This window comes from Eschscholzia californica, unplaced genomic scaffold (assembly GCF_041429995.1).
Source record: "Eschscholzia californica isolate CP2 unplaced genomic scaffold, dmEscCali1.0.p SCAF_6, whole genome shotgun sequence".
In the NCBI taxonomy this organism is placed as follows: Eukaryota; Viridiplantae; Streptophyta; class Magnoliopsida; order Ranunculales; family Papaveraceae; genus Eschscholzia; species Eschscholzia californica.
In genome coordinates, this window is record NW_028238483.1 from 14,364,174 (window position 1) to 14,385,084 (window position 20,911).

Consider the following 20,911-nt stretch of genomic DNA (forward strand, 5'->3'; position numbering starts at 1 on the left):
CAGGGTTCCACATGGCTCCAAAGAAGACTTTCAAGATGTCGTCGGCCAAAGAGGTGGCGACTAAGAAGAAGATTCCAGCGAAGAAACCAAGGATCGAGTCGTCCCCCGAACGTCCACACGTTCTCTTTCCCATTGGCGGTGCTGGACCATCCTCTTCGAAAGTTCATGTGCAGGAAGAAGACTCTCAGGCGGTGCATATGGAGTTTTCTTCTTCGACGTCGGTGTTCGAAGAAAGACAAGGCCTATCTCTGGGAGATAGGTGTCTAGAAGGCTTTGGAGCAGTCGGCACTTAGTGGCTACCAGGTTTACGCTTGTTGTCCTTCTCGTGCGTTATTGTGTTACTTATATGGTGCTGATACATTTTCCTTTTGTTGTAGGCGATGATGAGTGCAAACTATGCCCAGGAGCATATTGACACTTTGAACTAACAGATCGAAGCGGAGAGCAACCGTCATGTGGAATCAGAGAAGGCGATGCAGGAGCGTTATGAGGAGTCGGAGGCCAAGTACTCCAAGTTGAAGATCTCGCACAAGAAGTGTGCGAGTGTGCTTAACGAGATGGCTGCCAGTACCGTGGCGGTAGCTCAATGGGAGCTGATGAATGAGTACGTCGCGAACGAGAATAGAGGATGGGACCTCGAAAGAGAGATTGCGCGTTATGAGGACTTGAAGGACATTGACTATGGCGTGGATTCTTGCTCCGACTAGGAGAGCTCTTTGAGTCAGGGACCCCATTTCCTTCTTTGCTTGTTTGTCTCTTATTCTGCACTAGTCGATAGACTTCATGAATGGAGGAATTTCTCACCACATTCTTTGTTTTAAGTATTGGTGACTTGAACTTGGTGAGACGTTGATTCTCACTTGTTATGTTTTGAATGAAGTATTTCGTTTACGCTTATATTGTGGATACAAGTTGTGAACGTTCTTTGTACACGCAAACGGGTTGCCTTTTATAAGTCGGGGTGACTTATGTTTTGTAGATATGGATCATGTCGAATTTGTGCATGCAAAAAGACAAGTAGAAGTAAGAGACTTAGACTTTTGGTGTGCACGCATAAGTGAAATAATACCTCGGGAAATCCTTTATTGATACGTGTGTAGTTTTCGTACATTAGTACGAGTATAAGACAATCGGGTTGTGGTATGTAACTCTTTTACAGGAAGGGTGGCAATCGGGTTGCCGAGTACATGTAAAAATGAGTAGGCAATCGGGTTGTCGAGTACATGAAAAACAGGTTAGCAATCGAGTTGCCGAGTATAAGTTGAGAAAAGGCGATCGGGTTGCCGTCTTGTCGATGCTTGCGAATGCGGGAAAAGAGAGAGAGACAAACGGGTTGTCCAAGTTTCACATGGTTTCTGTTATTTCTTCATGTGTTTTATTGGTTCTTCATCTAATTTTGCGTGCACTCTGTTGTATCTTTGTCTGTGCTTGCGTTTTCGTTGCATGTCCTTTTCGTGAAAGTATCTCTAGAGTATGCCCCCAGCCTAAGTGTAGTACTGAACTTTGTGCTGGACTTAGGTTGTGTTATTGTTCATGCACGAGGTGCCTTCATTTTCTTCCCAGTTGTTATCGACATGCTCCTGAAAGTGTGAAACGTCTACTTGTTTAAGGTGTTTTCCACCTGCATACTTTTTGTTGAGGGACTATAGTCGGTGGGAGTCCCACCGACTATCCAACGCTCAAGTTAGTACATGTATAAGCAGAAGAAAATGAAGAAGTATTAGTAGAGTTTAGAAGTGATACAACTTAAGGTGGATGGCATTCCAACTGTTGTTTATGTCACGTCCATCTTGTGCTTGAATTTTGTACGCGCCTTGTCCTACCACTTTGGTGATCTGATATGGGCCTTCCCAAGTGGGGGCAAGTTTTCCAGCGCCACTTTCTTTAGTGATCTGAAACACTTTTCGAAGTACCCAATCTCCTACCTTGAAGGTTCGAGTTCGTATGTTTTTGTTGTAGTGACGTGCTACTTTCTGTTGGTAAGCTGCATTTCTAATGGCTGCCATATCACGAATTTCATCAAGCGTGTCGAGATTGTGATTGAGTTGTTGCCAGTTACTTTCTTCTTTCGTCCATTGGTAACAGGTAGAAGGAAGTCCTGCTTCTGCGGGTATGACGGCTTCTGAGCCATAAGCGAGTGAGAAAGGAGTTTCTCCTGTTGGAATTCGAACAGTAGTTCTGTACGCCCATAAGACTCCTGGTAGTTCATCTGCCCAGGCGCCTTTGGCTTTCTTCAATCGTTTCTTTATTGTGTCCATGATTGTTTTGTTGGAAGATTCAGCTTGTCCATTTGCTTGGGGGTATCTTGGAGTTGAGAAGTTCAGTTTGATCCCCCATTCTTTACAGAAATCTTGGAAGTCGAAGCTGATGAATTGTGAGCCGTTGTCGGACACAATTTCCTTTGGAACTCCAAAGCTGCAAATAACATTCTTCCAAATAAAACTTTTTACCTCCTTGTCTCGGACTTGGTGAAATGCTTCAGCCTCAATCCACTTGGTGAAGTAGTCGGTTACAGCCAACATGTACACTCTTTGTCCCGGTGCTGTAGGAAGTTTTCCTACTATATCCATTCCCCATTTCCTGAATGGCCAAGGAGATAGTATTGAGTTGAGACGTTCTGGTGGGAGATGAGATGTGGGTGCAAAGCGTTGACAACTATCACACTTCTTTACAAAGTCAATGCAATCTGACCTCATAGTGGGCCAATAGTACCCGGCAGTGAGTTCTCTAGTTGTTAGACTGCGCCCTTCTGAATGGTTCCCACATTCACCTGCATGTAATTCGGAGAGAACGTACCTGTCTTCTTGTGGGGTAATGCACTTCAGATATGGTCCTGAATATGATCTTCTGCGTAGTTGTCCGTCTAAGATTGTCTATCTGGCTGCTTTAGCACGAATTCTTCTTGCTTCCATTTTCTCTTCAGGTAGTTCTTCATTTTCCAAGTAGCGAATCAAGGGAGTCATCCAGCTGTCGGTTTGATCCGAAGCAGCTACCTCTGAGGTAGGATTTTTCCATACTGCTGGCCACTCGAGCAAGACTAGAGGAATGTTTTGAGTTACCTTTGTTTGAATTAAAGAGCCAAGGTTGGCGAGAGCATCAGCATGTCCATTCTCTAGTCGAGGTATCTGTGTTATGTTCATTTCCTTGAAGGGTGCTTGTAATTCTTTTACATGAGCAAGGTACGTTGTCTTCTTGGCGTCACGTGCTTGTAAGTTCCCTGCAACTGATTCACAATAAGTTGAGAATCTGATTTATTGTCTAACCTTTGAATTCCCATTTCTTTTGCAAGCGCAAGTCCAGCTATAAGTGCTTCATATTCAGCTTCATTGTTTGTTTCCTTGAATGCGCACCGGATAGCACGTTGTATTAAGTCTCCTTCTAGAGAAGTCAGAGTTATTCCCAATCCAACGCCATTCATGTTACTTGAACCATCTACTGATAGGTTCCATTTTTGTTGGCTCTTGTCGGTTAAGAACAACAATTATTTTTCTGCCTGCACCGATATGTTAGGTGAAAAATCAACAAGAAAGTCAGCTAGTACCCGTGACTTGATGGCGCGTTGGTTGGTATGAGATGTCATACTCGCGTAATTTTACCGCCCATTTGGTGAGGCGTCCAGAGAGTTCAGGTTTATGGAGAACCTTCTTTAGCGGGAATTCTGTAATAATTACTATTGAGTGACACTGGAAGTAAGGCCTGAGTTTACGAGCAGCGTGGACCAGTGCAAGTGCAAGCTTTTCTAACTGGCTGTAACGCTTTTCTACGTCTAGAAGTGACTTGCTTACATAATATACTGGAACTTGTTTGTGATCTTCTTCTCGTACTAACACGGCGCTTACTGCCGTCTTTGCAACAGCCAAGTAAACATAAAGTTTCTCACCTTTTTTGGGCTTTGAGAGTAAAGGTGGTGTAGTCAGGTACACTTTTAATTGTTGAAGTGCTTCTTCACATGCTGGAGACCATTCAAAGTTCTTTGACTTGCGTAGAGTAGTGAAGAAAAGGTAGCACTTTTTCAAAGATTTTGATATGAAACGTCTAAGTGCAGCAACCCTTCCTGCTAGTTTCTGCACGTCTTTTATGCAAGTAGGAGATGGTATGCTCATGACTGCTTGTATTTATTCTGGATTGGCTTCAATTCCTCTTTGCGTTACCATGTAACCTAAGAACTTTCCTGAAGAAACACCAAACGAACATTTAATAGGATTAAGTTTCATGTTGTACCTTTTGAGGACGTCGAAGGCCTGACGAAGATGATCCAAATGTTGTTCAGCCTCCAAAGACTTAACTAACATGTCGTCAATATATACTTCCATTGTATCACCCAGCATTTCAGCAAACATTCTGTTGACAAGTCTCTGGTAAGTGGCTCCTGCATTCTTTAACCCAAAGGGCATCACCTTATAGCAGAAGATGCCTCGTTCTGTCACAAAGGCCGTCTTCTCTTGATCTCCAGGATGCATCAAGATTTCGTTGTATCCGGAGAAGGCGTCCATAAAACTCAAAAGTTCATGGCCAGAGGTAGCGTCGACCAGCATGTCAATATCTGGCAATGGAAAAGAATCTTTCGGACATGCTTTGTTGAGGTCGGTGAAATCGATGAAGACTCTCCACTTACCGTTCTTCTTTTTTACCACCACTACATTCGCGAGGCAGTCAGGATAGTTGACTTCGCGTACTGATTCGATGTCGATCAACTTCTGAACTTCTTCATTGATAACTTTGTTTCTTCCCGGAGCAAACTTCCTCCTTTTTTGCTTGACAGGAAAAAAACTTGGGTCGACCTGTAATTTGTGAACTAAAATTTGAGGATCGATACGTGTCATGTCAGCGTGTGACCATGCGAAGCAGTCATGGTGATCAGCTAGAAATTCCACTAGCTTTTCTCGAAGTGTGGGATTTAGCCTTGAACCAACTTGTACTTTATGATCTGGTAGTTCCGGGTGAATTTGAACTTTATCCAACTCCTCCATAGTCGGTTTGTCTGGATCACTGTGGAGTAGTTGTTCTGTCTGGAATTGCTACAAGGGAGCTTTAGGTGTCTTCAAGGTGTTTTTGTAGCAATTTCGTGACGTGCTCTGTTCACCTTTGACTTCACGTACTCCCCATGGAGTAGGAAACCTTATAACCTGGTGAAAGGTTGATGGGACTGCTCTCATGTTGTGGATCCAAGGTCTCCCGAGAATCATGTTGTAGGCAGAAGGACTATCAAGTACCACGAAAGTTGTACTTAGGTTGATTGGACCTGCAAAAACGGGTAAAGAGAGTTCGCCGAGCGTGTACTTTTGCTCGCCACTGAAGCCAATGAGAATGGTAGGTCGGCGACAGATACTCGTCTCTTCTAGTCCCTTTCCTGGCAATGCATGTAAAAACAACACGTTAGTAGATGAACCATTATCAACAAGTATTCTTTTAACAAGAACATTAGAAATAGTAAGTGAGATAACGAGAGCGTCATCATCAGGGTTGACGAGCCCTGATGCTTCATTATCTGGGAAGCTGAGAACTTGGTCGGTGAAGACAGGTGAAGATGTTTTAGGTGAGTGAGCGTTTGGATTGGCCGCTACACGTGCATTTCTTTTGGCGGCTGAATGGCTGACTCCACTTACTTCTAATCCTCCTGTGATAACTAAATATGTCTTCGTTGGAATCGGTTGTTCGGGTTCTTTTTTATTAACATCTTGTTGGACTATAGTGTTCTTCCCTTTATTTGTCTGTAGGTCAGTAAGGTGACCTCTCTTCAGCAGTTATGCTACTTTTAGCCAAAGGGTTATGCAATCAGCGGTCGTGTGTCCATGATCAGCGTGGAATTCACACCACTTGGTACTGTCTCTCTTGTCACTATGAATTTTTGTCTTTGCGGGCCATCAGACTATATTGCCCATTCCTTTCATTGCAGCAACTACTTCAACCGGTTCAATGTTGAGATTGTATTCTGGAACCTTCGAGCGAACAGGCGTCTGAGTTCTTTCACTTGGTCGTCCAGAAGAGGTGGTGGTGGGTCTTCTGTTATCCCGGGACAGAGGTCCTCTAGACGTTTGATACGGCTCTGCATGTCGACGGTCGTTTCTCCTGTCAGAGTGTCTAGAGCGTTTGTCTCTGCTTCTATCTTCATATGAATATGACATGTTCCGGTGGGCTTCATCTTCCTCCCAACGAATCTCCACCCATGCTCTTGCTAACACGTCCTCCATAGTGGTACAATTGAACTTTGTAAGTTCTTTGTAAAGTTCTCCATCTAGTAGTAGACCTTTTCTGAAAGCATCTACAGTAGTTTCCTGATTACAATAAGGAATGGACACCTTCTCTCTGTTAAATCTACCCACGTAGTCTCGTAGTGGTTCTCCTCTTCGTTGCTGCACCCGGTACAAGTCACCAGAAAGTTTTTCTAAATTTTTGCTGCTGGCGAACTGTTCGACGAAGGTGTCTGTCAATTGAGCAAATGATGCAATTGAATTATTTGGGAGGTTCGTGTACCACTGTAAGGCAGGACCGGTCAAGCTGGACCCAAAACTTTTGCACATGCACGCTTCACGCAGATCTCTGGGAATAGCTGCTGCGAACATTCTCTGCTTGTAAGACCCAATGTGATCGTCTGGGTCAGAAGTACCATCATACATCTTCATGTTCGGGAAGGAGAATTTCTTTGGCATCTCCACCAGTGCAATAGCGTCTACAAAGGGGGAGTCAGCGTAGCTGTAAGGGAGGCTCTTCTTGAAAGGAATAGGCATTCCTGGAATATGTGTAATCAACGTTTCCATTTCCGCCAACTTCTTTGCCATTACCTGTGTTCTAGAGGAGTACCTGTAAATGTAAATGGAAGCGAATCAGTAGACGCATTAACATAAGTTGATCCATTTGTCATGGGATACGTAGTAGGAAAAGTATATGGGAAAGAAGAGTAAAGGGGAGCAGTAGTTGGAAGAGCTTGATGCGTGTGTGGGAAGACACGTAATGGCGTGACAGGAGTAGTGCCAGGAATCGAAGTTGGTCCTCCAACTGTTACAGGAATTCCTTTACTAGAAGGGCCTGCTCCTTCTGCGTTTGTGGGAGGTGGTCTAGCGTCTGTTGAGATGCGCATTCTGGAGCCCCCTGGAGTCGTCATAGAAAGTTCCGTAATTTTTTCTTGGAGTAACTGGTTCTCTGCTCTGACCAGTTGATTTTCTTCCTCTAACGCCTTGACACGTTCAGCGTTCTCTCGCATTTGGGCGTTAAGTAGAGCAAGTTGAGAAGAAATCTCGAGTGGAGCAGATGTCATGTTCTCTTCCATTTGATTAGTTATCTCTGTTGATAATTGCTGAGCCCCACGGTGGGTGCCAAACTATAGACGGTGAGAAGTCTACGGGTCGGAAGTCAGAAGGTCGGAAGCGGAAACGTCTTCTGGAATTCCAAACGTCGAGTTCTTGATTGATGGGCACCAGCAACGTGTGGAAGAAACCTGTAAAAGAAGGTGGACATACACAAACAAACCCGTGAACGCTTGGGGGGACACATCGAAAGCAGAGCAAAGCAACCACTACTTTTTCTTCTCCACTCGCTCCTTGTTCTTCAATTGTTCTTGAGAAACTGACATACGAGTTCACCTGGTTCTGGACGTACACACTACTAGACGCCTCAAGGGTGTTGAAGCTTCTCCTTGCTCGACGCTTCCAGTGATCGTCAAAGATACTAAAGCCTTCTCGACGCTTACAGAAAATATCAAGGAGGTCATAGCTTCTTTCTTGCTCGACGCTGCTGGTAACATCTACTCTCACACTTGTGATCACTTCACTCCCGTAGTCTCGAGCTCCGGCCATTCTACGAGCCTAGCCACTCTCCGATTACGCATCAACGGTTACACCCTCAGCTTTTCATTTATTATTCATTGTAATACTTTGCTGACTTGACCGTCGGAGGGCCCTTGGCAGGCACCACCCCGGTGTCCCCCCCAAGCCTTCATGGGTTTATTTGTGTCTGTTCACCTTCTTTTGCAGGTTTCTTCCACACGTTGCTGGTGCCCATCAATCAAGAACTCGACGTTTGGAAATCCAGAAGACGTTTCCGCTTCCGACCTTTTGACTTCCGACCCGTAGACTTCTCACCGTCTACACCATGCTTGGATCAAGCCCATTATCATGGAAATCCAAGAAACAACATACTATTGCACGTTCTTCTGCCGAGGCAGAATATCGCGCATTGGCCACCCACACTTGTGAGCTTCAATGGCTCAAATACCTTCCTAAGGATCTCATATTCGATCATCCTTTCCCTATGATAGTACACTGTGAGAACCGCGCCGCTCTTCACATTGCTGACTATTCGTTTTTTCATGAACACACGAAGCATATTGAGATAGACTGTCATCTAGTCCATGAAAAGCTTAAATCCAACCTTATCGCTACTAAATTTACACTAACAACAGAGTAGCTTGCAGACATATTTATGAAACCTTTAGGAGCTGACGCATTTTTAAAGATTGTTCACAAGTTGGGCGTTCTTTCTATTTCCGCTCCAACTTGAGGGGGAGTATTATGGGTCTCAAACCCATATGCACGACCCGAACAAACAAGACCCGGCAACACTCTAGACGACTGTATTGGCACAAAATAGCATTGGGCCTTCCTTATGCGCCCACCCTCGTGTAACATAAGAGGAGTGCCTTCAGTAGCCTCTATGGTCTAGCAAGGAAGCCCACCGAAAGCCCAACACGCTTCGCAAGCCCAGAAAGTCTAAGCAGGCTTACCCAAGCCCACGCTCCTGCCATGTCAAGATAAGGTCTGCCATGACGATCCACCCACACTCCAGCTAGTTGGGCGGACACGTGGCCAAGTTGTTAGAGATTGAGTCAGTCCAATCCTAGCATTCTGCCACACGTTAGAGTCATGGTAGAAGACCGAGTCTTGCGCTACTTTAAAGGAGTAGTGAACCGTTTCTACTGGCAACGAACAGGCTTGGACAACGAGTATCGTAAGGCTACCCTTCCTTCTTAAGAGATCAACGGCTACGGAAGCAGTCTAGTGCGATCCAACTATTGCGGATCTAACAACCCTGCGCCCCCAAGAGCGGTTACTATCCTCTACACTCTATAAATAGGGGAAGCCTCGCTCTTGGAAGGGGTTCGGATTCTGACTCGAAATCACCTAGCGCTCTAGAAACCCTATTCTGATCACTTTATTCATCCTCTACTAAACTCCGGCTACGAATCACCTACTCCGACGAACCCCTGATCTAAGCTAGTCTAGAGCAGAGGTTCCGGCTAGAAATATCTACGAAATCATATCAAAGCTTGAGAGAGACTTTCTGTTTCCCTCATACCTCGTTAGTCTATCCTTTTGTAAGCAGGAGTCTACCCTTCTGTAAGCAGAGATCTACCCTTCCGCAAGCAGAATCCTACTCTTCTATAACCAGAAGTCTGCTCTGCTGATTAAGTAGTCCAGAACCTACCACAACTCATCATTCCGTAGAATCGAGCTCCGGCCACTCTACGAGTCGTGCCACCCCGACGCTACAACGACTCTACCATCATTAGTAAATCTATCTTCGGTTTGTTCACTTTATTAGATCGAACTAAGTTACTGACTTGATCGTCGGAGGGTCCTCGGCCGACACCATCTTCGGTGCCCCCTTGGACTTCACGGTTGTGTTTCTCTTGTGCAGGTTTACAGGCTACTGGTACCCGTTTTCTGCCCTGACGTTAGCCCGACAGTAGCTGTTTCCTTCTCTGACGTTTGTCTACCCATCTACCGACTACCAGAATCGACCTTCTGCCCGTCAACCCGTCTACTTGAAGGCCTGAAGCCTAGTTGTTGGTGCCCACCTATCGATCTCTCTAACCGTGTGACTTTCTACCCGTCCACAACGACCCGAGCAAGCAAAATCACAACCGGCGCCATCAAAGATCATAACCAACTTAGATTTGATAATACCTAATGTATCTTTAGTTTGTACTTATCTTCAACCTCATTTGTATACCTATATATACATCATTTGTAACCATAATGAATATACATAGAAATATCCATTATTAATCTCCTTTGATCGTCCCCTCTCTAACTCTCTCTGTTAAACCAAACTCTCTTTCTCCCTCTCTCTCTTCGGATCTTCCGTTGCCAAAGTGAGTTCATTCACTTCACAGCTAGTTGATTATGTACCTGGAACAAAATATAATATCCCAATTTAGTTGAAAAGTCCAACACAAGAAGAAAATCTTTCAAAAGATAACTTTTTTATTCCTATTTATGTATTGGGAGATTTTAAAAGGCCTCCCCGTTTTTGTTAAAAGGCCTCCCCATGGTTTCGTTGACTTAGTAAAAAACCTTTGACTTAGCTTGGTTAAAGGGCCCCCTCTTTGAATGGGTGAAAAAAACCCCCTTAAAAGGTGTATTTCACCCACATCATTTGACTACGCCACATCATCATCTTCTCCGGCAGGGTCGCCGGCCGGCCAAACTTCCGGCCGGCGACCTTCATTTGTTTTTTTTTTTTAATTCTCTCTCTCTCTCTCTAAAAACAAGACCTTCTTAAAGGTCTTCAACAGACCTTCAAGAAGGTCCGAACAGACCTGCTTGAGGGTCTGTAAAAGACCTTCAAGACCTGCTTGAAGGTCTGCAACAGACCTTCAAGCAGGTCTGTTCGGACCTTCTTGAAGGTCTGTTGAAGACCTTCAAGAAGGTCTCTCTAGATCTGGTTCATATGAACCAGATCTAGAGAGAGAAAAAAAAAAAAATTGTTTTTAGAGAGAGAGAGAGATTAAAAAAAAAAAAAAAACAAATGTAGGTCGCCGGCCGGAATTAAGCGTGGTCAACATGACCGGTCTTGGGTTAAGTTTGACCTAACGGCGTTAACTTTGCCGTTAGGTCAAATATTGATGAAGGAGGTGCTCTTTTGTAGAGGGGGCCCTATAACCAAATGGGTTATAATGAGGGGCGCTTTTAGCGGGGAGGCCTTTTAACAAAAACGGGGGGGCCTTTTAAAATTTCCCTTATGTATTTAAATGGTGAAAGCGTGGAATATTAGAAAAGGTGTCACATTTCAACAAAAAATGCATCCATTTGGTTCAATAATCCTTAATCCTTAAGGGTAGAATTATGTCAAGTAAAGAACAAGTTACTTTCCTAGTGATACTTTTTAGTTATAATTAATTTACTTTTGGGATTTTGAGAGTTTAAGAATGATTATGAGAGGATTATTATCCAATCAAACTGAATGAAGATCAATAAAGTTAGCATGGTCCAACTTTCCATCTAGGTACTTTTTGTTTTGTGTTCATCTCATATTTTACAGAAGAAAAATAATAATATATAATTAGAACTAAGTTGGACAAAGATATTTGTATATAACAAATAGAGAAATGTTAGTTTGTCAAGTTGAGTCTAAGGAGTACTTAAAATCTACAAGGAAAGGTGTAGGCGAAGCGTGATTCGGGTTATCTAGTTTCCTAAGTTTCCTAATTAAACTTAGGAAAGAATACAATATAAGAGATATCTTGAATATATGAACATATCTTCTGATCTTCATATATGTTGGTCTCTTCTTTTATCGTCGGATCTCTTCATCTCGATCCGTCTCATATGTTTTGTATCTTCTGATATCTTCCATATCTTGTATATTAGTAGTCACCATATCCAATATATCTTCCATATCTCAATACCCCTCCACAAGTTGGAGCACGTAATTTTGAAGTGTCCGACTTGGAGAGAAGATAAACTTGTTGATTCTTTTTTTTTTGCTTGCAATTCTTCAATTTTGGATGCTTGGTGAAGATGACAGAAGAATGATAAAGTCACAACGTAAACGTTGGTAAAGACATTCACACATTGAATGAAAATCAATGGCAACGAAAGTAAATTTATCGTTGTCATGTATGAGAATATGTCATTGCCTAAACAATGTGAAAGAAAGTGTCGCCATAAAAAGTTGTCGACACTTTACCAAAAAATGTGTAGAAATAACCATAATGATGGTTTAGGAAAAATTGTCGACAAAAGATTTCTTGTCGTAAAAATGTCGAAGTCGCGGGTATCATTCCGGAAGAAAACCAAAATAGATCGATGAATCAAGTCTATTTTGGAGAAAAATATAAGTCATCACAAAGTATGATCTTGAAAATGTCAAGATTGAATCCTGAATAAAAATAAAATTAGAGATATTCTATTCGTTGAAAGAAAAATCCAAAATATAATTTGGTAAGAAAGAGAAGTCATCATAGACAAAGTATGAGTTTGAAAATGTCACGGTTGATTCCGGAATTAAAAGTCAAAATAAATACATGCTATTCGTTGGAGGAAAATCCGGAAGATGTCTATTTAGAGAAAATTCCTTATATAGGTAAAAATCAGTAGTGGTAACAAAAAAAATTTGTCACAAAAAATCACTACAGTTTCCAGTAGGGATGATGGCAGTTTATTATACCGCTGTCACAAAAGACAGGAGAAATATAATTAAGAAATTTGCAACTGTTTTGCCGCAAAAAGTTAAGTGTGGTAATTATGTCGCTGTTAAAAAGCATAAAAGAGACATAATACAGTTGTTGCAAATAAAATATGTTTCTAACAGGTGAAAGGTTTTGAAGAAAACCGAATTGGTGACGATATTGAAGCAAATGTCAAACCCTTGTTTGATGTAGGCCTGTTCTTGTGTTGATGAATCTAAGATTCAAGGTAAAGGAAAGTCAGATTATAACTAAGTACATTAGCATGACTTTGACCCAAAAACGAACGTAAGTATTTCTAGAGAGATCGGCCATGGTTGAAAATCCAGGAAAAAGAAGGCTCGATCCGTTACGTATCATCAAACCCAAGGGAATCGATTGTTATGAGTCCAAATCGATGGAAGTAAACGATTGGTAATGGAAAATCGCGCGGTGCGGAAAGTGCAACCAATTAAACCCTAGTTTTCCTGTTGCGAGGAAGAAGAAGCAGGTCGGGTCAAAGTCTGTTGACTTGGTCAGCGTGTTCTTAATGGTCTGTTTGGACTTAACGAAAACCGGGTTTTTAATTTTTTGTGGAACGGTATAAATTCGGTTCTAGTTGTTTGAAACGAACCAAATCTGTGATTTTGGTTCTGAAACCTGTATTTTCAATTTCAGACCTAATGTAGTCTTAAATATTGAAATTAAAAGATCGAAAAAATTATAAAAAAAAATTGGAAAATAAATCTAGAACATACCTTCTTTGCGGAACCAACCATGAAGGCTTCACCCTTTTCTTTGTAACCCTATGTTAGAAGTGTGACGAAGATGAGAAATAATCACAAGATTATCTTGGAAAGAAAAATCGACGAAGTAACATATCGATTATTTAATCACAATGATATAAAAAAAATCACTGGGTTATGATATTCACAATGATATAAAAAATCATTGGATTATGATATTCACAATGATATAAAAAATCATTGGATTATGATATTCAGAAGAGTGACTTGGGAATTAAAAAAATCGTCAAACAAATTGATCGATTAATTAAGTCACAACGAATAAAAAAGAACGTTGGAAATTATGCGGAAGCTTAAATCAGGAACATTAACTTGCTCATGACACCATATTAAAATCACGATTATGTGATAATCGGAGATAGATGAACATAAATTAGACAACACATATTCAACGAGGTTCGGTCGGATATTCACAACCTACATCCTCGGACAAAGCCTGAATGGCAACATACTTTATTAACCACAACTGCGGTGATTCGTTACAATAATCGAATAGTAATCGAATGATTTAACTCCTAGAATCCTCTCTTGTTTATAGAGAAGGTTTAGGGTTTCCTAGTTTCCCTTAACTGAACTAGGAAACAATATAAATATTATCTAACAATAATACTACATATATTACAAGAAATATTCCAATATATGAAACTGAATATTCTAGATCTTCAAATATCTTGCAATAGTCTTGATCGTCGGATCTTATCATCTCGATCCGTCTCATATATTTTGTATCTTCTGATATCTTTCATATCTTGTATATTAGTAGTCACCATATCCAATATATCTTCCATATCTCAATACGTTATTATCTCATTGATGGAGAAAGGGTAATTAAGATGTCTCGTTCCGTTATTCCATATTTTACTCTACATTAACAATGTGACTTCCTAGCTAATCAAAACTTATTTTTAATCAAAAAGAAATGTTCAACTCCATAAGAAATTCCTATTTGCAAAATGATTTGATTTCATAAGGGAGTTGTTTGTGTATTAAATTGGCAAAATATTTGTATATTCAGCATCACCCAACTAAATCTTTTGATATCCTGTGTACATGTCAATTGTTACGTGTTATTAAACGATTTTATATTATCTGGACTTACGTTGACCGGAGGAGGTGATAGGTTGGTCATATTTCCCTCGAGCAAGTTCTATACGATGTCAATGAGATAAACTATTTGACTTCGACTAAGATGTAGGGCTGGGAATCGGGCGCGCTCGGGCAATCTTGCCACGGGCTCGGGCGGATCGGGCTTGAGAGTACTCAGTCCGATCGGGCAATCGGGCACTTCGGGCCGGACAAAAAATGACATACCAGAAAACACCATACCAGAAATATAATGGTTGTTGAATCAGTACCCAAATAGTTCTTGCACTAGCTTTATCAAATGTATAAATGCTCTATTAGACGAACCAGCCACAAGAATTCTAAGCACATTTGTGAGGGAATTCCAATTCAACAGTTAAAACTCTTGATTTGGGTCACAAATCAACATATCAATCTGAGATGCTGATTTGAGATTTCCCACAAATCATTCTTGATAAAGGTGAAAGGAATTCTTAAAGGCACAACAGAATTCATTGACTACCCAAAAAACATTTCAACCCATTTGGAACCAGGTGCCTATAAATACCTAATGACGGGGCGTCTAAAGGAGTTCTCTTAAATTGAACAATCCCTTTAGGTTAAGCACCGGGTTGCCCAAACATCTTTAGATATATGGGCACCAGGATTTACCATGGAGACCAAATACTGGAGCATCCCATCCAAATTGGGGGTACACAGGCGTGCAACTCCCTTGAAAAAAAAAAAAAGTAACAAGGGAAAGGACGAAGATCTTAAGTTTTTTTTTTTTTTTTGTATTGTCGGCTTGCCTCAAACTCCTGTCCCAGAAGGTGGAAGACCAAATCTCCTACTACTCCAACCAAAGATTGTTGGCGAAGATTTTGAGCTTTACGACTGCCAACACCACTGTCTTTCTTTTTCGTTCCTCTTGCTACACTCACCGTCATTCGCCACCACGTCAGCATCTTTCTCTCACAAGTCATGCCGAAAGAGAGATGGTGATGCCGTGAGGCCCGTGATGGTGAGCGGAGATGGTGGTAGTAAAATAGATGTGAGCTCAGATTGAGGAGAAAGGTTTGGTTCAACTTAATGGACCAAGAAGGTTTGGGAGTTGGGTGAGATAAGAGTTAGCCTTATAATTTCCCTTCCATCACTCCTAACTCAAAAATGGTTGATGTTTGGATACATCAAAACATATTATACGTCCCCGGGAAAGTATTCTCCAGGGACGGTAGTTTGGAATATTTCAATGGCATGTCAAGATATAAGTTTCTCTTCAAATATAAGTTACATGCAGCGCCAACAATTTCTGGTTGGAATGGTAAGAAATTTAGTCTTCCACTTTAAAAATTGAAGGTTGGAGAAGTACACCCCGGAAACTATTTAGCTTTCCCCAAAGTGCTGGCCAAAAAAAAATATTGTCATCTAAAATAAAATGTTTTATGAATATGATTACTGTTCCATCCAGTATTTTAATTTAACCCATATATCTATTTTAATGTTGATATATTATATGGTTCTTGTATTGAAATATGTTGTTATATAACATGTCTAATCTAATGTCCAACTTCTTAAATTAAAAAACACATTAAAGCATCTATCATCAATTAGTCCACTACCCAACCCTAAAAATAGGGTGAAGATAAGAATGGGACCCTAATTGTTCTACCATTCATGTGAAGCCCCTAACCCCATTCCTCCTTTTTAAATCAAACCAACACATTTTTACATTGAAAAAGATCCATGGGTCCAATTCCTACCCATATCAAGAAGATTGTTCTCTTATCAAAAAAAAAAAAAAAAAAAAAAAAAAAAAAAAAGATAGATCAACAAGAGACCAACTATTAATAAAGAACTTAATGTTAATTATTATGTATTAGTACATAATTGTCAAAGAAAAATCCATACAGTACATATTAACCTCGATCACATAAAGTGGGTCTCCCTGTTACTTTTTATTGTTTTAAATTTTTTAGCGTGTCTCGAACCCTTAATCTTTAGGATGGAAGACTTTATTTCTTACCACTCTAACCAAGGGTGTCCCTGTTATGCTCTTTTTTTAACTAAAAAATAAAATAAAACACATAAGTGATAACTTTAAATAGTTTCTTACGAAAATTATATGATATGTATCCTGCTAAGTCGCTTAAGGATCAGGGTAATTTTCCTTAGTTAATTATATTCATTGTTTTTTTTTACTTACGAAACTTCTTTAGTTTACGACACCACTTGGATTTCAATTATATGGGTTATGGTTAGTGAGAGTATTAAATTGAAGAAGACACAACAGATATAATTATCAAAGGTGATTTCATTGATAGAATTGGGTACATATTTATAGAGTGTACAATAGGGTTTGTAGAGAAATTATAAATAAGGAAACAATACAAAGAGGAAACAATTAAATTACAATTGCTATACTATGTATTTCACTCTATCTTGGGTAGATATCTTCCTTGTCTTCAATACACTTCAATACCCCCCTGCCCCCGCAAGTTGGAGCAGGGGAAGGAATCTGAATCAAGTCCAACTTGAAGAGTAACCGATGAAATGAATCAGAACCAAGTGGTTTTGTAAAGATGTCAACCTATCTGATCGGCAGAGCGAAGGTGAGTCGTCTTATTCAATCTTCTCCCGAACGAAGTGGCAATCGATTTCGATATGCTTGGTTCGTTCGTGGAAGACAAGATTGGCGACAATGTGCATAACCGCCATATTGTCACAGAAGACCTGAAAGGGTTCCAGAATCGAGACACGAAGGTCTTGAAACAAATATTTCAGCCACTGCAGTTCCATAGTGAGTGTAGCTAGAGTCCAATATTCTGCCTCAACCGAGGATCGGGAAACAGTCGGTTGTCTCTTGGACCTCCAAGACAACGGGCTTGAACCAAGCATAGTGAAGTAGCCGGTGGTCGAGCGACGGGTGATATGGCTACTAGCCCAATCAAAATCGGTAAAGCCAGAAATGGCCAGAGTGCTGGACGAGAGAAGGAGGCCATGATTCATGGTGCCTTTAAAATAACGAAGAACTCGAGTAGTCGCATCCATATGATCGGAGTGGGGATTTTGCAAGAATTGACTTAGGTAACTCACGGAAAATGAAATGTTAGGACGAGTCGCCAAGACATAGAGAAGCCGACCAATAAGACGTCGAAAAGAAGTCGGATCGTCTAATGGTGTACCATCAGTAGGTAATAACTTTAAGTGTTGTTCCATAGGGAAAATACTTGGTTTAGCTCCGAGGAGACCCGAGTCGCGAAGAATGTCAAACGTATATTTGCGTTGAGAAAGAAAAATGTCTTTTGGGGAACGAGATACTTCAATTCCAAGAAAGTATTGAAGTCGTCCAAGGTTTTTAAGAGAAAAACGTTTCTCAAGACGTAGTTGAAGAGATGAAATTTTCGAGGCATTATTATCGGTGATGATGCTGTCATCCACGTAGACTAAGACGTAAATGACAGGAAGACCATCAAAAAAGCAAAACAAGGAATGATCAGAAGATGACCGTTTAAAACCTTCAGCTTTTAAGCCGGTAGAAAATTTTTCAAGCCACTGTCGAGAAGCTTGTTTTAATCCGTAAGGGGATTTGTGGAAACGACATACTTTGTGGTCACCAGTCCTAGAAAAACCAGGCGGAATAGTCATGTAGACTTCCTCATCCAAGTCACCTTGGAGAAAAAGAATTATTCACATCACTGATGGAGGGGCCAATCTTTAATGGCAGCAACCGAAAGAAGTGCACAAACAGTGACCACGAAAGTATCATGATAATCGATGCCTTTTGAAGGAGTTGAAGGAGATTTCCTTCGACCAAGGTGACAATGCGAACAATTTGTCGGATAGGACAATTGATGTGGAAGATCATCAAGTCCGATTGGTTTAGGGATCGTAGAGTTGTAGCTAGAGACCAACTACGATCGTCGAATTACGAAGTAATTCGCGGCTAACTTCGATCGGATCCTACAACGGGTTACACATAAGAGTGTCAAATTGATCTAGGATATGACTAGTGGGAGTGAGATATAACAATGGGAATGTCCCATAAACATATCTCATAGGCCTAAAAAGGAATTAGGCAAAGATAGTACAAAAAGGCGAAAAACAGGGTTTTTGGGCCTTAGTCGATTTGGGCACTTCTAGGGCTCGGATTGGGCTGAAACTTCGAGGAGAGATTTTTGACATATCCAGTAGTATGCATGAAAAATTTCGTGGTGTTTGGACACCTCCTCATTAGGTAATTGAGAAAATACCAATAGTTGCTATTTTCGACTATTTCCCTAAATCTTATTCTAAAGGGTATTTTAGGAAACCTTTGAGGAGGTGTATTCTCATTAGGGTTCTATATAAACACTTTTAGGACAGAGAATGAGGAGTGGAATTTCTCTCTAAGATTTCTTACTCTGTCATATCAAGTAGAGAGGAGAAAGTGAGCTAATTCCCATTGACTATCTATCTAGTCAAGAAGAAAGGAGTTCTTCTTCCACCCACCATTGGTGTGCTAGCTAAACAACAAGGAGATCAAGTTGATTGCTCGTGTCCCAAGTAGAGGAGCTACGCTTGAAGCTCTTGGTCTTCTCATAAGCAATTGGAAAGGTTCGAGGGAAAACTAGCGAATAAGGTATGTATCTTTCTAGTTTTACTTAGTATTATTATGGGCTTATGCATGTGATCCTGGGAATACTAGTGTAGATATTAGATGTCTTATTTCCGCTATAAACACTAGTAGAAGGGTGTAAAACCCAACACCTTCAACTTGGGTATAACCCTTAGCAACGAGTAGCACTTTATGACGTTCAATTAGTCCGTCAGAGCGGTATTAGATTTTGTACACCATTTACAACCAATTGGTTTCTTACCCGGGGTAAGGGAGTTAATGACCAAGTACGATTTTGTTCAAGAGCTTGAATTTCCTTATCCATTGCAGCACGCCTTTCTGGAAAAACTTTGGCGGAGGAATAGGATGTGGGTTCTTCCGTGTTGACAACGGAAGTAAGAAATGCCCGATGGGAAGGGGTGAATTTATCAGAACTGACATAGTCAGTTAAGGGGTATTTGGTGGAAGATGTAGGCCCAATAGTACAAGAACAAAGATAGTCAGCCAGATGGGCAGGACGTCTCGTTGTACGGACTGGTCGAGAAGAGAGTAAAGGTTCTTTGGGAGAAGCAACTGAAACCGGGTTGGTGTCAGAGTTCGAAAGTGAAGGGTCCTTCGGAGGAGAATCATCTTGCAGAGGAGAAATACCCTGCGAGGGAATATCTGAGTTAGAAGGAAGCTCCTGAGATTCCTCCGATGGAGAAGCAGCGGAAGATGAAGTGTCTAGCACAATAGGTGGGATGGTCGTCGAGTCAGTAGAAGAGTTTGAATTGTCATCAACCAAAGACAGGAGAGTATACAAGTCCGGATGAGGCGAGTGGGTATCGTCGATTGGACTGAAGTAATATGCGTCCGATGTAAGCGGAGTGAAGGAGGTAGGTTCAAAGAATGTCGATTGACGTTCAGTGAAAGGAAACTTGTCCTAAAACAAATGCACGTTCCGGGAATCATAGAGACTGTGCGTCTCTAAGTCGTAAATGGTGTATCCTTTCTTCCCATGTGGATAACCAACAAATATTTCAGGTTTAGCTCGATGATCAAACTTATTTAGGATGTTGGTATTGGTTGCAAAACATAAACAACCGAAAACTCGGAGAGCTAAGTAGTCAGGTAGAGAATCGTGAAACATTTCATACGGAGATTTGTATGAAAGGATTGGGGTCGGTATTCTATTGATGAAATAGGTTGCCGTTTTTAAACATTCCCCTCAAAATTTTAAAGGGAGATGTGCTTGAAAACGCAAGGCGCGAGCAACATCGAGTAAATGACGATGTTTGCGTTCGACGACACCATTTTGTTCGGGTGGAGACGAAACTTCGTTGATGAAGAATTCCATGAGAATGAAACCAAGTTTGGAGACCATTGGATAAGAACTCGGCTCCATTATCAGAACGGAAAGTCTCAATCGGGTTTGAAAAAATATTTTTAGGACTCGATGATATAGATTTAATCTTCTTATGATATTGTTTAGATTCAAACTGAAAAATGAAGTTTAAATGTATCTTAGTCTCAGACATGGTTTGCATAAGGAATGTCCAAGTAAATTTGGAGAAGTCATCAACAAGTGTGAGGAAATAACGCTTGTTGGTTATAGATGGAACCGAAAAAGGTCCCCAAATATCAGCATGAATAAGTTGAAAAGCAAAAGTACTAAAACTACTATTTTTATTAAAAACCAACTTAGATTGTTTTGCCATAGGGCATACAACGCACTCATGCGACTTATTAAAGGAAATAAATGGGAAACGTTGTGATAATAACGCAAACGACCTAAATTAGGATGCCTAAGTCGATTGTGCCAGACGTCGAGTGACTTATTCAATGCAAGTGCAGTATAAGTCATGCGGAGAATGTAGAGTCCATCAATAACATCAGCCCGACCAATTTCCTGATGATTTGAGATCGTCTGGAAAAGACAATGAGTTGAATCAAAATAAACACCAGGTTTCAAAGATTTACAAGTCTAATTTACAGACATCAAATTAAATTTGAAATTAGGGATGTAATAAACTTGGTCAATAGAGAGAGAGAGAGAGTCGGAAAAAACGACTCTGCCAGTGTATT

General features: G+C 41.0%; 1 protein-coding gene across 1 annotated transcript; it reads right to left on the reverse strand.

Moving 5' to 3' along the window:
- Window positions 1–1,730: 1,730 nt before the first annotated feature.
- Window positions 1,731–2,696, reverse strand: LOC147531892 (uncharacterized). The gene is made up of 2 exons (XM_086649862.1): window positions 2,444–2,696; window positions 1,731–2,155 (listed from the first exon to the last, which is right to left on the reverse strand). Exons 1-2 carry the CDS (start codon window positions 2,694–2,696, stop codon window positions 1,731–1,733), a joined length of 678 nt encoding a protein of 225 aa, XP_086505988.1.
- Window positions 2,697–20,911: the final 18,215 nt, after the last annotated feature.